This window comes from Ochotona princeps, chromosome 28, assembly GCF_030435755.1.
Source record: "Ochotona princeps isolate mOchPri1 chromosome 28, mOchPri1.hap1, whole genome shotgun sequence".
In the NCBI taxonomy this organism is placed as follows: domain Eukaryota; kingdom Metazoa; phylum Chordata; class Mammalia; order Lagomorpha; family Ochotonidae; genus Ochotona; species Ochotona princeps.
Window position 1 is genome coordinate 20117993 of NC_080859.1, and position 23003 is coordinate 20140995.

The 23003-nt window shown below is 40.0% G+C and overlaps 1 protein-coding gene across 1 annotated transcript in view; it reads left to right on the forward strand.

Moving 5' to 3' along the window:
* WDR36 (WD repeat domain 36) overlaps nucleotides 1-22688 on the forward strand; it is a 30602-nt gene extending 7914 nt beyond the window's left edge. Inside the window, exons 6-23 of the mRNA XM_058656308.1 lie at nucleotides 1677-1731; nucleotides 2907-3039; nucleotides 3274-3449; nucleotides 3773-3893; nucleotides 4254-4319; nucleotides 5733-5819; nucleotides 6323-6468; nucleotides 7643-7757; nucleotides 8469-8634; nucleotides 8841-8949; nucleotides 9851-9930; nucleotides 15943-16050; nucleotides 16607-16704; nucleotides 17670-17815; nucleotides 19357-19476; nucleotides 19630-19711; nucleotides 21341-21528; nucleotides 22485-22688. Coding sequence (XP_058512291.1) covers nucleotides 1677-1731; nucleotides 2907-3039; nucleotides 3274-3449; nucleotides 3773-3893; nucleotides 4254-4319; nucleotides 5733-5819; nucleotides 6323-6468; nucleotides 7643-7757; nucleotides 8469-8634; nucleotides 8841-8949; nucleotides 9851-9930; nucleotides 15943-16050; nucleotides 16607-16704; nucleotides 17670-17815; nucleotides 19357-19476; nucleotides 19630-19711; nucleotides 21341-21528; nucleotides 22485-22634 — 2146 coding nt within the window. The 3' untranslated portion in view covers nucleotides 22635-22688. The remainder of the gene's footprint in view (nucleotides 1-1676; nucleotides 1732-2906; nucleotides 3040-3273; nucleotides 3450-3772; nucleotides 3894-4253; nucleotides 4320-5732; nucleotides 5820-6322; nucleotides 6469-7642; nucleotides 7758-8468; nucleotides 8635-8840; nucleotides 8950-9850; nucleotides 9931-15942; nucleotides 16051-16606; nucleotides 16705-17669; nucleotides 17816-19356; nucleotides 19477-19629; nucleotides 19712-21340; nucleotides 21529-22484) is intronic.
* The last annotated feature ends 315 nt before the right edge of the window (nucleotides 22689-23003 follow it).

Consider the following 23003-nt stretch of genomic DNA (forward strand, 5'->3'; position numbering starts at 1 on the left):
ACTGTGGAGCATTAAAAAACAAAACAAAACAGCATATTTAAATTTAAACCTATTTAAATTGAAATGAAGGGCCCCTGCAGGACAGCTCAGTGACAGATCCTCCCTTTAGGAACATCAGGATTCCAGATGGGTGTTGCTCTGTGTCCCAGCTGCTCTACTTCCTGTCCAGCTCCCTGCTCCTGGCTTGGACTAGCTCAGCTCTGGTTGTTGTGCCCATTTGGGGGCTGAAGTAAAGCATGGAAGAGCTTTCTCTCTGTGTCTCTCCTTCTCTGTAAGTCTGCTTTTCCAATAAAAACAAACTTACAAAAAAAAGCACATTCTGGGCCCAGTGCAGTAGCCTAGCTGCTAAAGTCCTTGCCTTGTGTATGCGGGGATCTCATACGGGTGCTGGTTCTTGTCCCAGCAGCCCGGCAGCTCCACTTCCCATCCAGCTCCCTGCTTGTGGCCTGGGAAAGCAGTCAAGGGCCACTCAAAGCCTTGGGAGCCTGCACCCACATGGGAACCTCAAAGAGGCTGCAGGCTCCTGGCTTCAGATCAGCTCAGCACTGGTTGTTGCGGCTGCTTGGGGAGTGAGTCAGCAGATGGAAGCTCTTCCTCTCTGTCTCTTCTCCTCTATATATCTGACTTTCCAATAAAAACAAAATAAATCTTAAAAAAAAAGTGTGTTCTAAGAGGTGCACTATCCAATTGAGATTGAGGTTCTTGGCTTTGGCCTGGCCCAGTCCTGCCTGTTGTGGGCTTTTGAGGAATGAATTGGGGCCCAGTGCTGTGGCATAGCAGGCTAGCTAGTTCTCAGCCTATAGCGCCAGCATCCCATGTGGGTGCTGTATCAAATCCAGGATGTTCCACTTCTGACACAGCTCATTGCTGATGGCCTGGGAAGGCACAAGGGACGACCCACGGCCTTGGGTCCCTGTTCCTGAGTGGGAGACCCAGAGGAAGCTCCTGGCTCCTGGCTTTACACAAGCCTAGCTCTGGCTGTTGTCATTTGGGGAGTACACCAACAGAGGGAAGATCTCCAACTCTCCCTTTCTTTCTGTAACTCTGACTTCCAAGTAATATAAATAAATAAGGAAATATGCCAGCGGATGAAAATTCCTCTGTCCACCTCTCAAAAATAGATAAATAGATTTAATACCTTACTATTTTTATAATGATTTCAGCTATTTTTACTATATGTATCATTTATGCTGTAGTCTGAAATTGAGAGCAGCATCACTGTTTTGCTGATACAGTCATACAATATGCTAACAGAATTGTGTTAAAATCTAGTGTAGTTCTTTTAGTGATGGTGTTTCTGGAAACTTGAAGAGAAAAATGAGTTATGCCTGTATTCTAAGATCTTTTTTTTTATTGTCTGTAGTATATAATAGTTGTTATTCATCTTTTGCTTCTTAGCTATTTGTTACAGAGATGACTTGGAAACTACAATTTGGCTTCCATTACTATTGAACATATAATTAGTTTAATTATTTAGCATAATTTTCTCAAAAATTTGATAATGGTAATTATCTAATGGGACTGTTTTGATATTAAGTAAGCTGGTAATTGTTCTTAGAGTGTGACAGACTAAGAATTGAATACATAAATATAACTTGCGATTTCATTTGGAACAATAATCTTAATTTTGTTTTCCTCAAAAAATTAAAATCTTTCAATGATTTTTCTTCACGTAGTAAACTTCTGTATACATTTCCAGGATGGAAAGTTGGAGTGACAGCTCTTCAGCAGGTTCGTATTTTATTGGTTTTTTTTTAAAAGAAGAAACAGTAGGAAGATGGTTTTAATTTCAGGGACTAGACTGTGTTTTTAGGCTAGAAAATGTAGCCTGATATACCTTTATAACAATTACCGTGAGGAAATAGTGTTTGGAAATGTGGTTGAAAGCAAGTGATGGCAGCTTTGTACATGCTGTGGGATCCTTTCTGCGTGGAGTTCGGCTCTGAAACTGATTGCTGTGAAACTGTACTCTCTTTCCAGCTTACAGTCTGTTGCCTTGTGCAGAGTGGGAGTTGTCCATTGAGGCAAAGGATATTGTAGGCCATACAGAGAAATCTGTTGGTATATTGGGAGTTGTGGTTTGAAATAAATTGGAACCAATCAGTAGTGACTGTTATAGGAATGGCTGCTTTTTATTTTTGAGCCAACAAAGCATGTTTATAAAGGATCTGGCACGGCTGTTGGTTGCATATTCTTTCTTCATACACACGCATTCTGTCGTCCTCTTTGACAGCCGTCAGCCTTAACCTTGCTTGAAGAGGGACATGGTGGTTTTCACCACGGTGCCTTAGTGCTGTATTAATAAGATATTTAGTCAGACTCCGTCTGTGAAGTAATGAATGTTGACCTGTGTTACAGTGCAGAAATTCAGAGCCTGTATGTAAAAACCGTTTGTGTTATGGAACATTTTAATTATAAGAATAATCATAATAACCACAGTATTAGAGCTGAAATAGATTAACAGTAAAACTTTCTCTTTTAACCTAGTCTGTTTTGTTTGTTTTCCCTTGGAAAATAATTTTTTACTTCCTTTAGAGTTGACCTTTTATGCTATCAGGCACATGTTAAGCCTTCTTATGTGTTCTGATAGTTCTTATTTGATTTGCATGTAGTCAGTGATCTCTAGTGAGTTCCCACATGAGCTTTATTTTCTGTTTAACATTCTTACTATTAGCAGTGCTTCAGGGGTTAGGTGAGGGTATGGACTGGCAGGAGTGAACCTGTGAAGTAATTTAGAAAAAGTCCTTCTGGTTTTTGGTGCTCAGTAGCCTTTGGTTTTATTTATTTTATGTTACCAACCTTAGTAAGACTGTATTTTGGTAATTCATAATAAGGTAAAATGGTCAGGGTTATGGAAGCTAGTTTTTTTTTGAAGAAAATTAAAAATGGAATAATTTAATTTTCAGGCACCAGCTGTGGATGTTATTGCAATTGGTCTTATGTCGGGTCAGGTTATCATTCACAACATTAAGTTTGATGAAACATTGATGAAGTTTCGTCAGGACTGGGGACCCATCACTTCAATTTCATTCCGCACAGGTAATTTTTATCTCACTTATTAGAAGTTAGGAATACTTAAAAGGCAATGGAAATTTATTTAAATATTTTTTGTAGATTAATAAAAACTTATAAGATCCTGGTACAGAAGAAGGTTAAAGAACATGGATGGATTATTGATCTATCATTCATAATTTTGTATTTCTATATTTAAAGGGTAGCAGGATTTTTAGTTTTAAGATGTGTGTTTTTCTTTGTGTCGTATTTCAATAACAGATGGTCATCCAGTGATGGCAGCTGGAAGCCCATGTGGCCATATTGGACTGTGGGATCTAGAAGACAAAAAACTTATCAATCAAATGAGGAATGCGCATTCTACAGCGATTGCTGGCCTGACGTTTCTTCATAGAGAGCCACTGTTGATTACAAATGGTGCTGACAATGCTCTCAGGGTATTAAGATTATTGTTGTCATCTTGCTACACTCTCTGATTCATGCTTTGGGTTATGACAAGCTTGTGTTATGTGGCAACCTTGAGCCTAGAAGATGAAAAAAATGTGGGATGACATAATGGGATTATGACACAAAAGCACAGCAGGTGACGTAATTGCGATGAATTGAGAAAAAAAGTAATGTATTTCCTTCCCAGCCTCCACTCTCATCCTCCAGACATCCAGAATCACTACCTTGCTCTCTGCCCAGTGCCAGGCTCTCTGACTGCTTACAGATTATGTAGCAAACACAACAAGAACCTTACTATTATATTTCTTGGCAGATATGGATATTTGATGGTCCTACAGGTGAGGGCCGACTTTTGAAATTCAGAATGGGACACAGTGCTCCTATTACTAAGATTAGATATTATGGACAAAACGGACAACAAATTCTAAGTGCAAGTGAGTTTCTCCTTTATGCAATTTAACTGTTTAGCAAGCATTAAGAACTGAGTGCTCATTGTGTTTGACTTTTCTCTGGGTGACTTGGAATTCTGTTTCAACTAAGGTGATTGTTTCAACTATTGTCTTCATTTGGCATGTCTGATTTACTAATCCACAAATTCTGAAAATGTGACTATTATTCTGTTTATTTACTCAAAAGTGCTAATACTTCATTTTCATTTGGCTTTTGTTCTTATTAATTGGCATTCTGTGTACAGTGTCTCAAATTATAACTTTAGCATTTATACAATCTGTAGGGTCTGTGGTTCACATAGTGCATTGTTTTGAAGCCCAATTTGAAATTTTCTGTGTCTACAGGTCAAGATGGAACTCTTCAGTCATTTTCCACAGTACATGAAAAATTCAACAAGAGCTTGGGACATGGTGGGTTATTTGCAAGATAGAAAATTAGCTCCCTGTCACAAAAGAAGCATTTCAGAATTATTTGACAGTTGAAGGAACTGTCATTGATATATTTCTTCTTTTGTACAAACCCGAAATAATGTGTTTCCAAAGGAGGTACTAGTAGGATCCCTAACAAAAGAAAGTTCCTATAGAAGTGGTTGCTTTTTTTGGAACACTGTTGCCAACCAAAGGGTATTATCCAGCTTGATCCATCGATAGGGTGCAGATTTAAAGGTCCGAACCAGCTGGCTTAAAAAGTATCAGAGGAAGCAGAGACCATGGTTTTGCTTTGGTGAGCTTGTTGGAGTCTCCCTGACCATCTCATTGTTTCCAGCTTTAGAATGTGCATTTTTTTTTTGTTTAAGATTTGCTTATTTTCATTTGAAAGGCGAGTTTACAGAGAGAAACAGACGCAGAAAGCTTGTCTGTCTCTTGGTTCACTCCCCCAAATGGCTGCCAATGACAAGAGCTCAGCCTATAGATGAACCAGGAGCTTCTTCCAGGTCTCCCACGCAGGTGCAGGGTCCCAAGACTTTGGTCGTCCTCTGCACTTTCCCAGACCACAAGCATGGAGCTGGATGAGAAGTGGAGCAGCCAGGACACGAACCAGTGCTTATATGGGATCCTGGTGTTTGGCAGGCCAGTTAGGCAATTGAGGCTTTTTTTTTAACATCTGATTGAATATTTTTGAACAGAAGTCTTTTGTAGTCATTAATGATGGTGTGCGGCCTTTTATGTAAATGTCCTGATTGTGAAGGTATGTGCCTTCAGATGCATGTAAGCATAATTTTTTAAATCAGTTTCTAAAATAATTAATTTTGGAATTAAATTGGAGAGATTTGATCTTGAAGAATCATCATATCTCAGAATATGATAATGCTCACTGAGCTGTCCTTTATATACCTCAATGAAGTCTTATAAAGTTCTCCTTCAATTTGTCTTATGATTATTTTCAGTTACATTATATGTGTGTGTGTATGTATACATATATCTACTAATGTCACTATAATCATTTTCATTTTATTTCTGTTTTGGTGTATTTTTTATATTAATTTTGTAGTGGCCTAATTGAGATTGTTGCTAATTCTAATAATTAAATGTTTGGATTCATGTTAGTGTATAGGCGTTATATCATCATCTTCAATTATTGTTTTTCCTGTTTTTGATTATACCTTATTTTTATTATGTAGCAATATAGGCCAAGAACTTCAGAGTATTACATAATATTAGATTATAGTTTCTAAATAGTGGCACCATTCATTTCCTCCTGTCTTAAATGGGAATATCTTGAACTTTTCGTTATGTGTCAGTGAGTGCTGGTTGTTTGATATGTTTTCTGTACATTTTTCACTAAGCAGGATACTCTGTTTTTTTTTTTGTCACCAATCCCAGGGTTAATAAATAAAAAGAGAGTCAAACGTAAAGGACTTCAGAATACCATGTCAGTGAGGCTTCCACCCATCACAAAGTTTGCAGCTGGTAAACTACTTCCCTTTTGTCATTCTGCACATTTTAGTTTCCTCCTTTTTTAAAAATGTGTTTGCTGATATTAATGCATGTTCAGAAGGTAACCTCAAGTGCATGCTAATCTTGGATGAAGATCATGTAAGAGAAATTATTAGATTCAGGATTTGCTCTTCTGTGTAATAGCTGATTTTGAATAATTTGACTTCCTGTCCCCTATGTTTATTCTGTTTGTTCCTCGGATAATGAAGGATAGCTAATGTAGAAGAATAAGCCTGGAGCCAGCCTTAGCTGGGGACAGTAGAGCTCTTGGTAGATTGGATCTAAGTACACTGAGACTAAGTGCTCTGTCATTGAAGTGGCACTGCACTCAGAGAAATGCACATAGAAGGTGAGACTGTTGGGTGACAGTCACAGGAAATAAGTGCGATGATAACTTGCAATATTAGGTCAACAAGTAGTAGATGAATGAATGAGAATAGGAAGCAGTTTAATTTATGATTTTGATTATGTTTTAGAGGAAGCCCGTGAAAGTGATTGGGATGGTATCATAGCTTGCCATCAAGGTAGGCTATCTTGCTCAACCTGGAATTATCAAAGATCTACAATAGGTGCTTACTTTCTCAAGCCAAAAGAGTTGAAGAAAAATGACATTACTGCAACAGTAAGTGAGTTTGTTATCCGTATACTTTTCTCCTTTAAACTGCTCTGTGGGAGCTGGCGTTGTGACATAACAGGTTAAGCCACCACTTGCACTGCTGGCCAACCCCATGGGTTCTGGGGCTCTAGTCCTGGCTGCTCCTCTTCCAGTCCAGTTCCCTGCTAATGCAGCTGGGAAAGAGAAGAGGATGGCCCAAGTCCGTGGTTCCCTAAACTAGACTGAGAGACCCAGACAGAACGCCTGGTTTGGGCCTGGCCCAGCTGACTTGCTGTCATTTGGGAGTGAGCCAGCAGATGCAAGACCTCTCTCTTCCTTCCTTTCTCTAACTCTGCCTTTCAAGTAAATCTTTAAAAACAAACAAAAACCCAGAGCTATGCTAGGATAATCTTGCTAACATCTAAATTCACTGATGCTAATGCCGGTTGAGAGAACTTGTTGTTTGAAGTTACTCCCTAATATTATTATTGAGTTGTGGTAGCTCTGTATGTTTTGGATCCATATCCCTCATCAGGGTGTGATTTAGGACTGTTTTTGTTAGTAATATTTTTAGTGTGTGAGTTTTTTCTTTCCATGAAGTCCAAGGGATCCTTTGTCCCACTAATACTGTTTGTGTTCTCGTTAAGATCTATGTATTTGGTAGCTGGGACTTGAACCAGTACTGAGCTAGTTGTTTTAAGTGGTGTCATAACCCACTGTGTCACAACACTGGCCCCGTAAAAATATAGGGCATAAAATCCTATGAAACTGGCTTTGAAGGAATACGCTTCAGTTGTTAAGAAAAGTATATTCATGTGAAATATACTTGTAATGCTGAGTGAATATTTCTTAATAGTGATATAGCAACTTTATGTTAAAAAATTAGATATTTTCTTTTTTTAGGTCTCAAGTCAATGATTTATTTAGATAAAAATGCAGTCTTCTGATTTTTTTGTAGGTGGCATCCTGCTGACACGTGGCAGTACATCTTTTTGTTAGAATACTGCTATTTTGATGATTAACATTTTATTATAGAAACTCTATGTACCTCAGATGTTTTATATGCAATGTCTTATTCATAATTTGCCTGCTTTTCTGCCTTTAAAATAAATGAGAATAAATTTTAGAAATTAAAAAAAGTAAAGAGTACAACCGAACATTACTTTCTGCATCACCTGTGTTTAACTTTCTCTCCCCAAAGGCAGTGGATATCACTTCCTGCGGAAACTTTGCCGTGATTGGTCTGTCATCAGGAGCTGTCGATGTGTACAACATGCAGTCTGGTTTACATCGAGGTAGTTTTGGCAAGGACCAAGGTATTGAAATTTTACTTTATTTTATCATTGAGAGAGCTTCCTCCTGCTGGCTGGCTGCTGCAGTGCCCGCAGTGGCCAGGGCTGGGACAGGTCCCTGCAGCTCTGTTCATGTCTCCCGGTTTGGTGGCAGGCTCCTGAGCACCCGGACATCTGTACATTGCTTCAGGCGCTTTCGCAGGGAGCTGGACTGGAAGCAGAGCAGCTCGGTTACTCTTTCAAAACTAGGTCTCTGATGTGGATACTGACATCGTGGCAAGCTGCCTAACTTACAGCTCCATGATGCTTCCCCTTCTTACTGTTTGTAGGAAATTCAACTTTAGTTGGGCTATTATTTTTCTCCATGTGGCACAGGTGTTGTCACATCTTTTATTAATATGTTTAAAAACTCAAAAAAATGATGGATACATAAGGGGAAAACAGATAGACTACCAATTAAATTTTTGTATTCTTCCCTGCTTTAAACGGAAAAATCTTACCTGTTTTCTGAAACGTTCTTCATGATGTCACCTTATTTCTCTGTTGTACCTGAGCAATAAAATAATTAAGAATTAAAATAAGTAAGAATTCCTAACTTTTGAAATCCTGATTCATTTCAGTATCTCAGGGGATAGAAATGGTAGAAATGTGGGTGTTTGAATGAAGGATCCAGTCTGTATGCTGTTCAGATAGGCCGTGTTCATTCTAATTTCTTCTTTCATCGTGTATTTACAGCTCACGAGGGATCTGTTAGAGGCATTGCGGTGGATGGGCTAAACCAGTTGACAGTAACAGCTGGCAGTGAAGGATTACTCAAATTCTGGAACTTTAAAAATAAAAATTTAATCCATTCTGTGAACCTTGACTCATCTCCAAATATGATGCTACTACATAGGGACAGGTAACTTTTTGCTTTCTTGACAATGGATTTCTATGCATGTGTGTGTGTTTTGATACAATTTAAAGTCTTATGAAATTGGAAAAAAAGTCAGACTGTTTAAAGTAAAACATGTGGCTTAATTTCTCCAAAAGTGTACTTGGGGTTGACAAAAATTCAAGTTTTAGAATATTTTTTGTTTGTTAAAATTGGTGCGTTTCTCTTGCTAGTGGTATTCTTGGTCTCGCATTGGATGACTTCTCCATCAGCGTGCTGGACATAGAAACCAGGAAGCTGGTCAGAGAGTTTGCTGGACACCAAGGTCAAATCAATGACATGGTAAAATAAATTCTAGCTTTTTGAAAACTGGATTCAGTGGTACTTATTTGGGTTAAAAGTTTTCAAGTAATTTATTTTTAATAAGATTGTCATAGATTTTTCAAAATAAATAATTGGGAGTCTAATTTTCAAAATATTTCTTTTTTTTTTTTTAAGATTTATTTATTTTTATTACAAAGCCAGATGTACAGAGAGGAGGAGAGACAGAGAGGAAGATCTTCCACACTCCCCAAGTGACCGCAATGGCCGGTGCTGTGCCAATCCGAAGCCGGAAACCAGGAACCTCTTCCAGGTCTCCCACGCGGGTGCAGGGTCCCAATGCTTTGAGCCGTCCTCAACTGCTTTCCCAGGCCACAAGCAGGGGGCTGGATGGGAAGTGGAGCTGCCGGGATTAGAACTGGCGCCCATATGGGTTCCCGGCGCATTCAAGGCAAGGACTTTAGCTGCTAGGCCACAGTGCCGGGCCCCAAAATATTTCTTGAAGAATGTGTTCTTGATTCCTTATCTGAAGCCTAGGGAGAGAGAGATCTCATGTGGTAGTTCAGTCCTCAGATACCTGCAGTGTGTGGGGCTACGCTGCCACCAGGCCAAAGCCAGCAGCCAAGAACTCGTCCCAGGTCCCCCATGTGTGTGAGGGGCAGGGATTCCAAGTTCCTCAACCTGGTGTGATTTTTATCCTCACATTGATGTCCTTCAAAAGAGGAGTTATTATTTAATCTCTTTGTTTTAGATGATAAAAGTACTTCATTATTTAAATTTATTTTGAAAGTGTTTAATTTTTTTCATGTATCCTAAATCAGTCTTTATGCTTTGCATCCTTTATTAAAGTGTTAAATACAAAGAAACACACCATTCAAATACATCCACTCATACATAACCGTATCTGTTTTCTGGTTTAAAGGCTTTCAGTCCTGATGGCCGTTGGTTAATAACTGCTTCCATGGATTGTTCTATCCGGACTTGGGATCTTCCATCTGGATGGTGAGTGTGCTTTTGAGTTAGGAACCCGCAGCATAACATAGCTCATTATCTTAACGTGTATGACTTTTTCATCTGTAGGAATGGATTATGCGCTGACTTTTAAGACTATGGACTTCTGTTTTGAATTTGCTTTTGTTTGTGTGAAATATAATTAACAAAGCAAGAAATACCTAACTACTTCCCTTTTTGTATGGTATATATTTTATCTCATGCAGGAGATACATGAATGCAGACTTATTTTTATTTTTGTACTAAAATATTTTAATGCAAATGTGAACTATGTACACATTTATGGGGTATTATGCGATTGATGTTTATTATACGTATACTTTGTGTAATGTCTAAGGCAAGTATACTTGCTTTTTTCTGTTTATTTTTGATTACGTACTTCAGAAGCGTGCATGCCCATGTGAATCACTGATAGGGTGGCAAGGGCCAAGGAACAGGGGAAAGTGGGCAAGATCATTGTTTCCAATTTTCTTTTTTTCTCCCTCTGTATGCGGGGAGGGGGAGAGTAAAGGAGAAGTCACTCCCAGCATCCTAATTGCATCAGTACTTAGAGATAGGGGACAGTGACCCTGTGTCATCCCAGAATTCCAGATGGCGATTATGTTCTGAGGGCACTCCTCAAGTGGTATTGATAGTTCTGAAATCCTGTTGATTTCGTTGCTCAAGAAAGGAAATCCAAGGTCTATTGGCTGACGTAGTCCACCTCAGAGTCTACATTCACCCGGATACTTGCTGTCAGAGCTTGGCCAGGAGAGCTGTCCAATTTGTTTTGCCCTCCATCCTCTGCTGTGGTACTAAATGTCCTCTGTAGGCCCCAATTAACTACCGTATCCCCCAAGTACATCTGGGCATGCCATCCACTGCACTGTCTTCAGCAGCTGAGGGGGCCCTATGCGTTCTGACCTATGCATTCCACAGTCAGTCCATACATGACTGTGATATTCCCTGTGATTGGAGTTCTGAGCCTTGCCAGGGGTGACCCCAGACTTGACTCATGTATGCAGCCAATGCAGGGTCCAGTTCAGTCTGTCACCCACATCAGCCAACACACACACTGGTGGTTGCAGTTGTTGGGTCAGTTCTGTCCCCAGCCCCATCTGCCAGGTAAACCAATGGATGCTATGGCCCAGCCAACCCTGCCCACCACACACTTGACCCTCACATACACCAGTAGGAGCTATGGCCCATAGGAGTGACCCTCCCAGTGATCCCCCAGCAGGCCCCTCCCCAGCCCTGGTTCCTGCACATGCCAGTGTATGTGCAACAGACTGGTACAGTCTATCCTGCATCTCATTTGGCTTTTGTAGACACCAGTGGGTGTTAGAGCCAAGCTCAGCCCAGCCGACTCCACTGTCCAACCCACACTTATGCTCTTGGGTACTACTGCCTGTCTGGCCAGGTCCACCCCTAGCCCTGATTCTGTGCATCCCGTAGTTTCCCTTCTAGGCCAACTCTCAGCCTGAGATCTTGCACTTTCCAGGTGTGGTCTAGCTTGACAGGACTTGCCCCCATTCCCAACACTTGGCAGTTGATGCTGCCGCAAAGCTCAACCAGTCAGCACCTATTCTAGCTCATGTCTGCACCAGTAGATACAGTCATTTGGTTGCCCTGACTCTCTCCCCAATGCAGCTTACATGCAGGCCAGTGGATGATGTATCCCTTCCCAGCTTGGCCTGCCCCCAGTGCCACTTCCTACTAGTGAGGGCAGTGACCCAAATGGGGAGCCCCTGCTACCCCTACTGGGATCACCTCTTCCCCCTAACTGGATCTTACATGGGCTGCTGGATGCTGGAGCCCAGACTGCATGGCCCACCTCACCTCAACTATACCCTGTTCAGGGTACTACAACCTGGCACAGGCTAGACTACCCATAGTCACAGCCATAATTTGAACTAGCTGATGGTGCAGTCCAACCTGGCCTGGCCTGCACTCTTCCTGATTCTCGTGTCTGCCAGTGGGTGTTACGAACTGGTAGTCAGCGGTGGTCAATGCTAACTAGCCAAGCTCAGCTCTCCCACATGGACTAGTGTGTCAGTCTGACCCAGAAATGTCCTCCAGCTTCCCTCCAAACCATTCAGTCTCGGCCCCCTCACTTCCCTGCAAGTACAGTGGCCTTGTAGGTGGAAGTTCCCCAGAAGTCCTTCCTCACTTATAATATATTCCCTCAGCAATCCTGCCTCCCACACATCACCATACCCACTTCCCTACACCCAGGAATGCAGTCCCTATACCCAGGAATGCTTTCTTCCCCAGTCTGTTCTTCCCAAACCTAGTCTTCTGAGGGGTGGCATGCCGGCCTGCAGCTCTGCCTGCCCACCAGGGACATAAGCTCACAGATGGGTCCCCTAGTAAGGGTGCTGGTCTGTGAGACCCCAGGCCCAGTGCACCTGCATACCACACCAGCATGGGGTCATTCCTTCCTCCCTCCCCACCACCCACACACTTGGGGCTGAAATTTGCATGCGTGATTCCCCAGGCCCACTCTAACAGCCCCTGGTACAAGCCCCCCCAAGACCCCAGAGCTAGTGCAAGAGAACAAAGAGCAGGCAGCTCGGTCTCAGTAGGGCAGAAAACATCCAAAATCCTATTTCCCAGTATTTTTGTTTTGTTTTGAAGACTTACTTATTTATTGGAAAGGCAGATTTACAAAGAGAAAGATCTTCCATCCACTTGTTCACTCTAAGTGGCGACTACGGCCAGAACTAAGCTGATCTGAACTTCCTCTTGATCTCCCAAGCGGGTGCAGGGTTTCAAGGCTTTGGGCCATTCCCCACACTGCTTTCCCAGGCAACAAGCCGGAAGCTGGATGGGAAATGGAGCAGCCGGGACTTAAACCAGTGTCCATATGGGATCCTGGCACATATAAGGTGAGGATTTTAGCCACTAGGCTACTGTGCCAGGCAGGGTTTTTTGTTTGTTTGTTTTTTAAACATCCCCTCCACCCCACCCTAGCTGTCTTTTTTGTGTTAGTAGACTGTATGTAATGCAGCATGTTAGCATTACCTAAAGGCACTCTGTTGTGTTTTAGAAACCCAGAACTTACTTCTATAGCTGCAATTTAGTACCTTCCAGCCAGGCTTTCTTCTAGAAGCTATTTTAAATACCTTACAGTTGTGAAAATACGTATTTAAGGTTTGGGTAAAACCCAACAGTGATCAGAAAGCTGTTAGGTAGGTTGAAACTTGCTACTAATTAGCCCTTTCTCAGGAATTGGATAAACCCATATGTGAAATAGTTTGAACTTTACAAGGGAAACCCCATAATGGCCTCACTTCCTTTCATGCTGATCGTGGGCCTGAGGCATACCTATGTATTCACCTTGTAGACCAGTTTTGGAATAAGTACAGCTAAAAGATTGTCACTAATGAGTCTTGCTGTCACGATTAGGGACATTTGTCTACATGTGTCTGTCTGTTTCATTTAAAATGTGAATAAAGCAAAGTTTAGTTTTAGCTTCAGGAAGTTCACCTAAAGTTGTTACATCCTTAAATACAAACTTTTCAAGTGACACTATTAGAAGTATTAGTAGTCTGTTCATTCTTGGACTTTTGTTATTTTTTTTAAAAAAGATTTATTAATTTTTATTAGAAAGTCAGATTGCAGAGAGAAAGATCTTCCATCTGCTGGTTCACTCCCCACATGGCCAAAACGTTGTCCCAGAGCTGCTCCAATCCAAAGTCAGGAACCAGGAGCCTCTGCCGGGTCTCCCACGTGGGTGCAGGGTCCCAAGGCTTTGGGCCATCCTCTTCTGCTTTACCGGGCCACAAACAGGGAGCTTGAAGGGAAGTGGAGTGTCCAGGACATGAACCAGTGTCCATACAGGATCCTGGTGCATGCAAGGCAAGGACTTTAGCCACAGTGGTACCACTGGGGGCCTGACACTTTGCTATTTTCTAAAAATGAACATCATATAAATCAGATTGCTTTAAGTAACTTGTAGAACTGACAATTCACTTTTCATTTTCCTTTTTAATGGATTTCATGTTAGGTAGAAAAAGTTAATGTTCATTAACATTGGCAAAGGTTTGTTCTTAATTATTTGTCCTTGGAATGAAAGAATTAGTGCCCAGTGCGATGGCTCAGTGACAATCCTTTCAAGTGCCAGAATCCTGTCTGGGCTTGGTTTGTGTCAGGTGCTCCACTTCCCATCCAGCTATGTGCTTGCAGCCTGTAAAAGCAGTAAAGGATGGGCCAAAGCCTTGGGACCCTTACCCACGTGGAAGAAGTTCCTTGCTCCTGGGTTTGGATTGACTCAGCTCTGGCTGTTGCGACCATTTGGAAAGTAAAACAGCAGATGGAAGATCTTTCTGTCCTTATCTCCATTAACTCTGATCTGCCTTTGTAATAAAAATAAACAAATGTTAAGAATATAAGGTTAACAAAAGTAGCATTCAGAGCCATTAACTTTTGACTCAGTATTGGTCTTTTTGCTGAATTTCACATTTCAGTCAGAAGTCATGAGTTTCCAATTGTGTTAATTTGTTTTTAGGTCAACAAACCATATTAGAGAAATACAAAAGAATGAGGTTAGCTGCAATGGGAGAAGAAGAAGCAAGCCACAGCAGGTTGCTATAATATAATAAAAGTCTATATAATGATTGGACAATTTTTTAAAAAAAGATTTATTTATTTGAAAAAAAAGTAGAACTGTAGAGAGATAACTTCTGTCAGTTAATTCACACTTGAAATGGCTGCAGCAGCTGGAGCTGGGCCAGGCCAGAGCCAGGAGCTGGGCCTTTCCAGGTCTCCGTGTGGGTGCAGGGGCCCAAGGACTTGCATTGTCTGCTGTTACTTTCCCTGGTGCATTTGCAGGGAGCTGGATTGGTAGTGGAGCAGCCAGGACTCAAACCATTACTCATACAGGTGTGCTTGCTGTACCACTGTGTCAACCCCATGAATGTTATTTTTGCTAGAGAAAATACAGTTATTTGAAATTTGAAGCAAATGTGAGAGCTTGAAAAGTATATCAAATAACCGAAGCGACCACCTCCTTGCTGCTTAACTTGTGTTTACTGTGTGCTGCTGGGTCCTGCATATGCTTTTATGATGTGTGCTAATGGGTAATGATAGTATTTATACAGTTAGTTCTGTTTCACAGATGAGGAAACAGAGTTTCCAAGGAATCAGTTTTCTCACAGTGGATTGTTTCGTAAATGAGAGAGGGGAAAGTAGCATGAAAGAATAAGTTGCCGCAGGAGCTGTGGTAGTCACCATTGTTTACAGTATATCGTATCTTCTAAAGAGGAATAGACTTTCTTAAGATTCAGGATGGGTGCTAAGGAAGTTAGAGTTAGGATTTTTTCCTACAATCCTAGATTACCTGATTTTTCTTTGAAGTGTAGTGTGACAACCTTTGTCGTGTCCATTTCTTCAGTAAGCAGTTCATCATTATATGGCATGAGAAATATTTGAAGAAGTACTTATTACATCGTGCATCTGTCTGTGAATAAATCTCTGAGTGCAGTAACATACAAGGTGTATCCATCTGGAATTGCTCCTAAGATGAGATAGTTGCATAGGCTCTGAACTGTTTCCTAAAAAGGTTTTTTTCAGGGTACTGAAAATTGTTTTTATAGTCATAGAATTCTCAGGAAAACAGGGTTGAAATTGTCATTTTTTAATTTATCTGTCATTTTCCACTACCATTCTAGTTGGTTTTACTGAAAATTGAAATCGCATTTTTTGGAGAGGGATGACTATAAATTAAATATTTCTAATAAGAATTTACATTTTCTATTGTTCCGCTCACCTACTCTTTCTGAGGAGCCATTTACATGAGAAACATTTGAATGTTTGAGCATTGGTTTATGTTTCTTGCTTAGGTACTGTCTCTGTTCATTTATAATGAAAGAGTGGCTTATTGAGTATTTGTAAAGCAGAGCTCTGCTCTTTGTGTGTTTTTCCAAGGGCAGTAGGACGACAAAATATATATACACACATAAAATACATATATATGCGTGTGTATATATTTCACATAGTACAACATGTTCATTATTTTTACAGCCTTATAGACTGCTTTTTGTTGGACTCTGCTCCACTCAATGTTACTATGTCTCCGACTGGAGACTTCCTAGCAACTTCCCATGTGGACCATCTTGGAATTTATCTGTGGTAAGTTCTTTTGTCCAGTTCTTCTGTTTGGGGGTCTGGAAGAGCATGACTGTTGTCAGAGAATCATACTAGCTAGAGTTGTTGTTTTAATTTATAAAATGGAAATATGCATAGTTAACCTAGCTAGTTAATTCACTTTAAGTCTGTGAAAGACAGCTGCTTGTGCTTCGACATTGAAACCACAAGATTGATTTTATCTCTTTTCTGGTCTTCATTTGCAAAAAGGGTGAGTGGATTGAAAAGGTTAGAAAGATAGTCCTTCCAAAAAGTGAAAGTTGGTTTTTGTCAAATCAGTATGTTTGTCTATTTCTTCACTGGTAATCTCTCTTGAATAAATATCTTTTTGAACTGCATAAGAAAATAGAAGTGCCGTTTTATTTTTAATGCAGCCCTGTTATGGCATCCATGAAATAAGACATGTTCAAGTTGATAAGTTCTATCTTTGAAGTCTTTTCTTAAAAAGAGACTGTAGTACGCATGCAAATTCAAGATGGTAGTAAGTGTGAAGATTTCACTGAAGAAATTGTTTTTCACAGCTTTTATTTTTATTTCTCAGGTCCAATATTTCTCTGTATTCAGTTGTTTCGTTACGGCCACTTCCTAGTGATTATATTCCTTCAGTAGTGATGCTTCCTGGTACTTGTCAAACCCAAGGTAATCACAGCACAGCAAACATTTTGAGGTATAATGTTATAAACTAGTACAGAGTGTTCCTACTAAAAGCAAGATTAGTGCATTGAATTAGAGTAATTACTTTTAAAGATTCATTTCTTTTTATTGGAAAGTCAGATTTGCAAAGAGAAGAAGAGACAGAAAGATCTTTCATCTACTGGTTCATTTCCCCAAGTGGCTGCAACAGCCAAAGCTGAGCCAATCCAAAGCTAGGAGCTTCTTCCAGGTTTCCTGTGCAGGTGCAGGAGCCCAAGGCTTTGGGCCATCTTCCACTGCTTTTCCAGGCCACAGTCTGAACTGGATGGCAAGTGGAACAGCTGGGACACAAACCAGCACCCTCATGGGATACTGGTGCTTTAAGAGGTAGGGTTAGCCAATTATCCATTACACCAGGCCCTCCAAAACTTACTCATTTGACAGTTACAGAGAGAGGGAGACTTTCCATCCATTGATTCACTTCCAAGATGACTGTAATAGCCAGGGTTTTGCAAGACTAAGGCAGGAGCCAGGAGCTTCTTCCGGGTCTCCCACATGGGTAGAAGGAGCTCAAACACTTAGGCCATCTGCTGCCCTTCTTGGGCCGTTAGCGGAAAGCTAGACAGAACTCAATACCAGGCCCACAAGGGCTATTAGTGTTGTAAATTAAAGCTCTACTTGTAACAGCACAACACCAGTCCCTGATTAAAGTACTCTTTAACTGATATGAAATATTTTTAATTTTTACCAAAACAGAGCTGAGGTTGTAAGTGTAAGATACCAAATAGTGTATAGTGTATGAGTGAAGACTGTTTTGAGTCTGGATGTGGGGCTTAGCGTTAGTATGAGGAATAACGGAAAACAGGGAATAAGTTTACAAAGTGATGTGTATTATGAAAAAATGGGTAGAATTTACAAAGTTTACGTGGATTATGAAATACCTCATTTGCTTTTCTGAAATTTTTTTTAAGATTTGGAAGTATCAGAAGAAACGATAGAAGCAAGTGATGAAATGATAGAGTATGAGTCACCTGAGCAGTTGAATGAGCAGCTGGTGACATTATCACTTCTCCCTGAGTCACGCTGGAAAAACCTTCTGAATCTTGATATTATTAAGGTAATACCATAGTACACTTAATATTGGCCCTATGAACTTACTCTGAAAGCACTGTTGTCTTGTTTTGTTTTGTTTTTAATTGAGATAGATTCCTCTACGTGGAAGATATTAGCAGTAAAAATTAATGTCCAAAATATCAAAGCCAATTCCACTTAGTTAAAGGTATTTCATCTAATATGATTTCACAAAAATTATCTGTATGTCACCTTTGAGACCATTCAGCAGACATTTAGTTGTGGCAGAAGTGTAGTCTGTGACTCTCAAAATCGTAGGAGTTTTACTACCCAACCTACTAATTTACTTCTTTAGTTTCCAAAACAATTGAAAGAAAGAGGGAGATTAACATAGAAAATTTCAGATAATCTTCTGATAGCACAGTACTTAACATTTTGCAGTTTTATTTGAGTAATTTCTAGGGCACTATTGTTTGCTTCCAGAACTTCTGGTCACTGATGCCCTACTAACTCAAGAACAGTAAGTTAGGAAACAGCTGCGACTTTCGTTATAAAAGGGCTGTGCTTGCTCTGTGCCATTTTCTTTGGGTAGGATTATAACATGGCACCGTAAGGCCAGAAATACCCCAGACTTTCTTCCAAATATAAAATCTCTAAAACTGTGAGACTCCCTTATGAAATGGCCACAGGTAGGTGCTCCTTTATCAAATGCTGCAGAGAGGGTGGTGCATATATTCATAGCAGTTAAATCTGGACAAATGGGAATTGTCTTAATAGAATTTCAAAAATATTTGAAATTGTTGCTTTTTTTAAAGCATGAAGGGTACAACATTTGGTCCAGTTATTAAGAATTTCATTTGAGAAGGTTGTAGCCCATTTTGCAGTGCCTAGATTCAACTCCTGGCTGTAGTCAGATCCCTCCAACCCACTTGGGAGCCCACGGGCTCTTGGCTTTGACCTGACTTGGCCCTGGCACGTGGGGAGTGACCAATAATGGAATCTGTCTTCCTGCCTTGCTAAAATAAAATAAGATAAAATAGATAAAATATAAAATATAAAAATAAAATAAAATTTCCAGTAAAAAGGAAAAATTGGGTCCATGGGTCCATGCTTTGCAAGAAAAAACAGCAGTTACTTCTGGCTCCAGATGGTTTCTGGCTGCACATTTTCTTTAGAGAAAAATAACTTGTAAGCTGCCTTACATTAAACAGTTGTGCAAACAAACAAAAATGCTATTTTGCTTGAAGTTGTATTCATTACAAAAGAAATTTGAAATTTTGTTTTTACCTAAACATTGTTTCCTCAGGCAGATGAGCCAGGAGCTGTTTTCCCTAGGCTTTTGCTGTCCCTGTTGTTTCCCTCTGTCTCAGCAAGGATGCTGCTGGCTGCATCTGCACTGGCGAGCCCTGGCTAAGGAATCGGTGGTGTTGGTCCGATGAGATGTGATTTTAATGTTATTCTGGAAAAGTTTATGCCTTTTCTTACTTTTTAATATGCTTCAAAATTGATTTGGAATTAAAAATGGGCACTAATATTAGAATAATTGCTTAACCATTCCTTTTCCTTTCTTGCTTTTCTCTTAATCAGAAAAAGAACAAACCTACGGAACCACCCAAAGTACCCACATCAGCACCATTTTTTATTCCAACAGTTCCTGGCCTTGTACCCAAATATGCTGCACTTGAGCAAAGTCATGATACCCAGCAGGTAAGAACTAAGGCAGATCGTAGAGGCATATGAGGCATGTGTCTGTCTGTTCATCACCAAGACCCGGTTTTAAAGGTATAGGTTAAATTAATGATAGTTTTTAATATAGACCTTTGCATTTTTTGACTAATGTGTATTTGCTTTCTGTTTAAGTCCAAAGTGGTGAATCTTGGAGTTTTGGCTCAAAAATCAGATTTCTGCTTGAAACTTGAAGAAGGACTGGCAAATAGCAAATGTAAGTCAAATTGTAAAAAATGTCTATCTCAGTTCTGTTTTACCAGTAAAATTAAAGAAAAGAAACAGATTTCTCAGTAGCTAAAAGAAGATAGTAAAAGCTGACAGCTCTGAGGTCTTGCTTTAGTAATTTTAGCATTTGTGTTAAATGGGTAACATTAACTCGGGCAGTATTAATGTGACAAAACTTAAAAACCTGTCATTTTCTGTGTGGAAAAATGTAATTTGGAGATGAACACTTTTATTGGCAACATTTATGTGACTGACATGAATTAAGTAAATTTGGTAATTTAATTTCAAGCCTTTTATCCTTATTTTCAAATATTTTCAATATATTTTACATTACAGCAGAGATAACATAATTTCATATAAAATGTCTTATAAGGAAATATTTAAGTGTAATTGTTGAATATCTTAAAGATTGCAGTCTAACTCACAATGATGAGCAGTGAGAAATGCACAAGAAGCCTGCCACCATTTACTGTGGGCCACAGGAGATACCTGCTTTCATGTTGTGACAGCAGTTGGACACACACCCGTACAAGTCCTTGGACACTTAACCACACACAGCTACACATCCGAAACACCCCCAAGTCACCACGTGCTGCCATGTCCCCTAGTTCATAAGAGGCTAATTCTTAGGTCCAGAGCCTAACTGTTGTAATGACAGACTTGTGGGTGGCCAGCCAAGCAGGTGGACCTGTTGGTAGCCATGACACCAGTTACCATAGATGGAGATGTTGGAGCACAAAGATGAGGGGACATGGGCACAATGCATGGGAACTTGATAAACATTATCTGTTTCATGTTCATCTTGACTTTTTTCTTTTTTTTTAGGATGCATATAAAATGGCAGTGTTTAATTTTGATAAGAATAAGGGAAATAGGGCAAGCAGTATGGTTATATTCACTGTTTGGGACTCCCACATCCCATATTGGAGTGACTGGTCCATCATGGCTGTTCTGTACTTCCAGTCATGCTTCCTTCTAATGAGCTAGCAGTCCTGGCATCCATGTGGAATGCTAGAGGTGGAATTTCTAGGTCCTGGCTTTGGCCTGGCCAACCCCAGCTGTTATTGGCACTTAGGGGGATGATGGAATATTTGGAAGACCAAGTATTTATTTTATTAGAAGGAGAGACAGAGATTCTTCATCCACTGGCTCACTACCCAAATGTCCACAACAGCTGGAGTTAAACCAAACCAAAGCTAGGAGCCAGGTGCTACCTCTGGACACCCACGTGGGTGCCGGAGCCCAAGACCCTGAACCATCACTGCTTTTGCCAGGCCACAAGCAGGGAAGTTGGGTATCCAGGACATGAACTGGTTCCCATATGAGATGTCAGTGCCTAGCCTGTTGTGCCACAGTTCCAGCCCCTTCATTATCTCTTTAAAAATCTTGTTTAAACGAGTGGAGTATTTCCCTCTCATTCTCGTACATTTCTGTATTGTTTTAAAAGCAAGAAGGTGGTTTAAAATAGCAGTGCTTTATTCTTGTGTTGTGTTGTTACTTAACATGAAAAAACTAAACAGCACTTAAATATAACTTGTTTGGGATATGAGAGGTGAAGTAATTTCCTAAGTGAAGTGACTGCAGGCAATAACTGAATTCTTTTTCAAACTTAATGTAGATGACGCTGCTATCAACCTTTTGAAAGAAATGGGCCCGTCAGGAATCGAGACAGAGCTGCGGAGCTTATCTGTAGATGGTGGTGGGTCTGTAGAAGTTATGCAGAGCTTCTTAAAGATGATCGGAGTCATGTTGGACAGAAAGCGTGACTTTGAGTTAGCCCAGGCATACCTTGCATTGTTTCTAAAGGTAAGTGATGTAAGAGTGCTTTTGTCCTTCCTGTGTCTGTAGCAGCGCTGTCCAGTAAAACTTGGTGCTAAGGTAACATTTGCTGTATCCCCTATCTGTGCTGTCCAGTAGGTTAGCCATTGCCGTTCTGTCTGTTGGATATTTGAAATATAGCTGGTGTGACTAAGAGACTGAATTTTTAATTTTACGAAAATTTACATTCAGATACCTCCGAATTGGCAAGTGACCACTGGACCACACCTTTAACCAACCTTTAACACATTCTTTAACCAAACAGTAAAATGTTGACTCTCCCTAGTTACTCTGTGTTTTCCGTTTATTTAATATGTTGATCCATTGACTTCTCTTTAAAAGTAGCTGTGTTCTAAGGTTTTTCTCTAATCATAATGAGAAAATCGGTCTTTATGGTTATTTTTCCTACTGTTGAACTTAAAATGTTTACGTGTATCACTGTTGAAGGGTTGAACATACAACATTGGACTTAAAGGTTGGTATGTAGAAGTCATGTTTTAAGGCTCTGCAATAGTTGAAAGAACTGTTGAAGGAAGTGGATGATGTGATAAGCCAATGGTTCTTGTACCCCATTTAAAATGGGTTTTCAGCTGATTCAAATGTTTAAAAATGATTTAACTAAAGTTTACGTGCATTTTTAGAAAATAGAGCCAAGGGGCCCCCTGCCTTTGTTTACTAATGGGATCTATGGAGAGGAGCTACTTGTAGAAATGAGAGATCTGTGTTAGAACCAGTCGTTGGTTCCCGATCTGCCCCAGGATTGTCATGCGTGAGAAGAGCAGTGCTCAGAGAGAGAGTACCGTAAAGAAAGTCAGGATAGAAAAGTTTGATTTTATTTTGTGATAAGCCAGTATTTTGTAGGGTTTTTTCTTTTTTATAGAAAAGGAACCTAGAATTTAGATAAAATTTTTATTTTCTTAAACAGTATTTGTTATTATTTTCAGTTACACCTTAAAATACTTCCTTCAGAGCCACTGCTGCTAGAAGAAATGACAAGGTTGTCTTCACAAGTGGAAGAAAATTGGATTCATTTGCAGTCACTCTTCAATCAAAGCATGTGTGTTTTAAATTATATCAAAAGTGCTTTGTTATAAAAAGAAACTTAAATAAGGATGCAAATCAAAATATATTAAATGGTTTCATTTTAACTTGTGTTCTGCTAGTTTCATTATGGAAGAAAGTTGCTAGTACTGCTGATTCTCCATATTAAATGCTGAATACATTCTTGAAATATAATTCCATTTCCATTTTGTTGTGAAGAGCTGCAGGATGCACCCAGGTGCCTCATGAGCTCAGTCTCCTTACGTCCGCTCGAAGACTTACTGAGTTTCTATTACCAACCAATGTTTGTTTATCTGCTGTCTATACAAGATACTGCATATTTAGTGTAAAGTATTGCTGAACTAGACTGATGATGTCAAATAAGAGCAGTATATAAAATAATATATAAGAATACCTCTCTG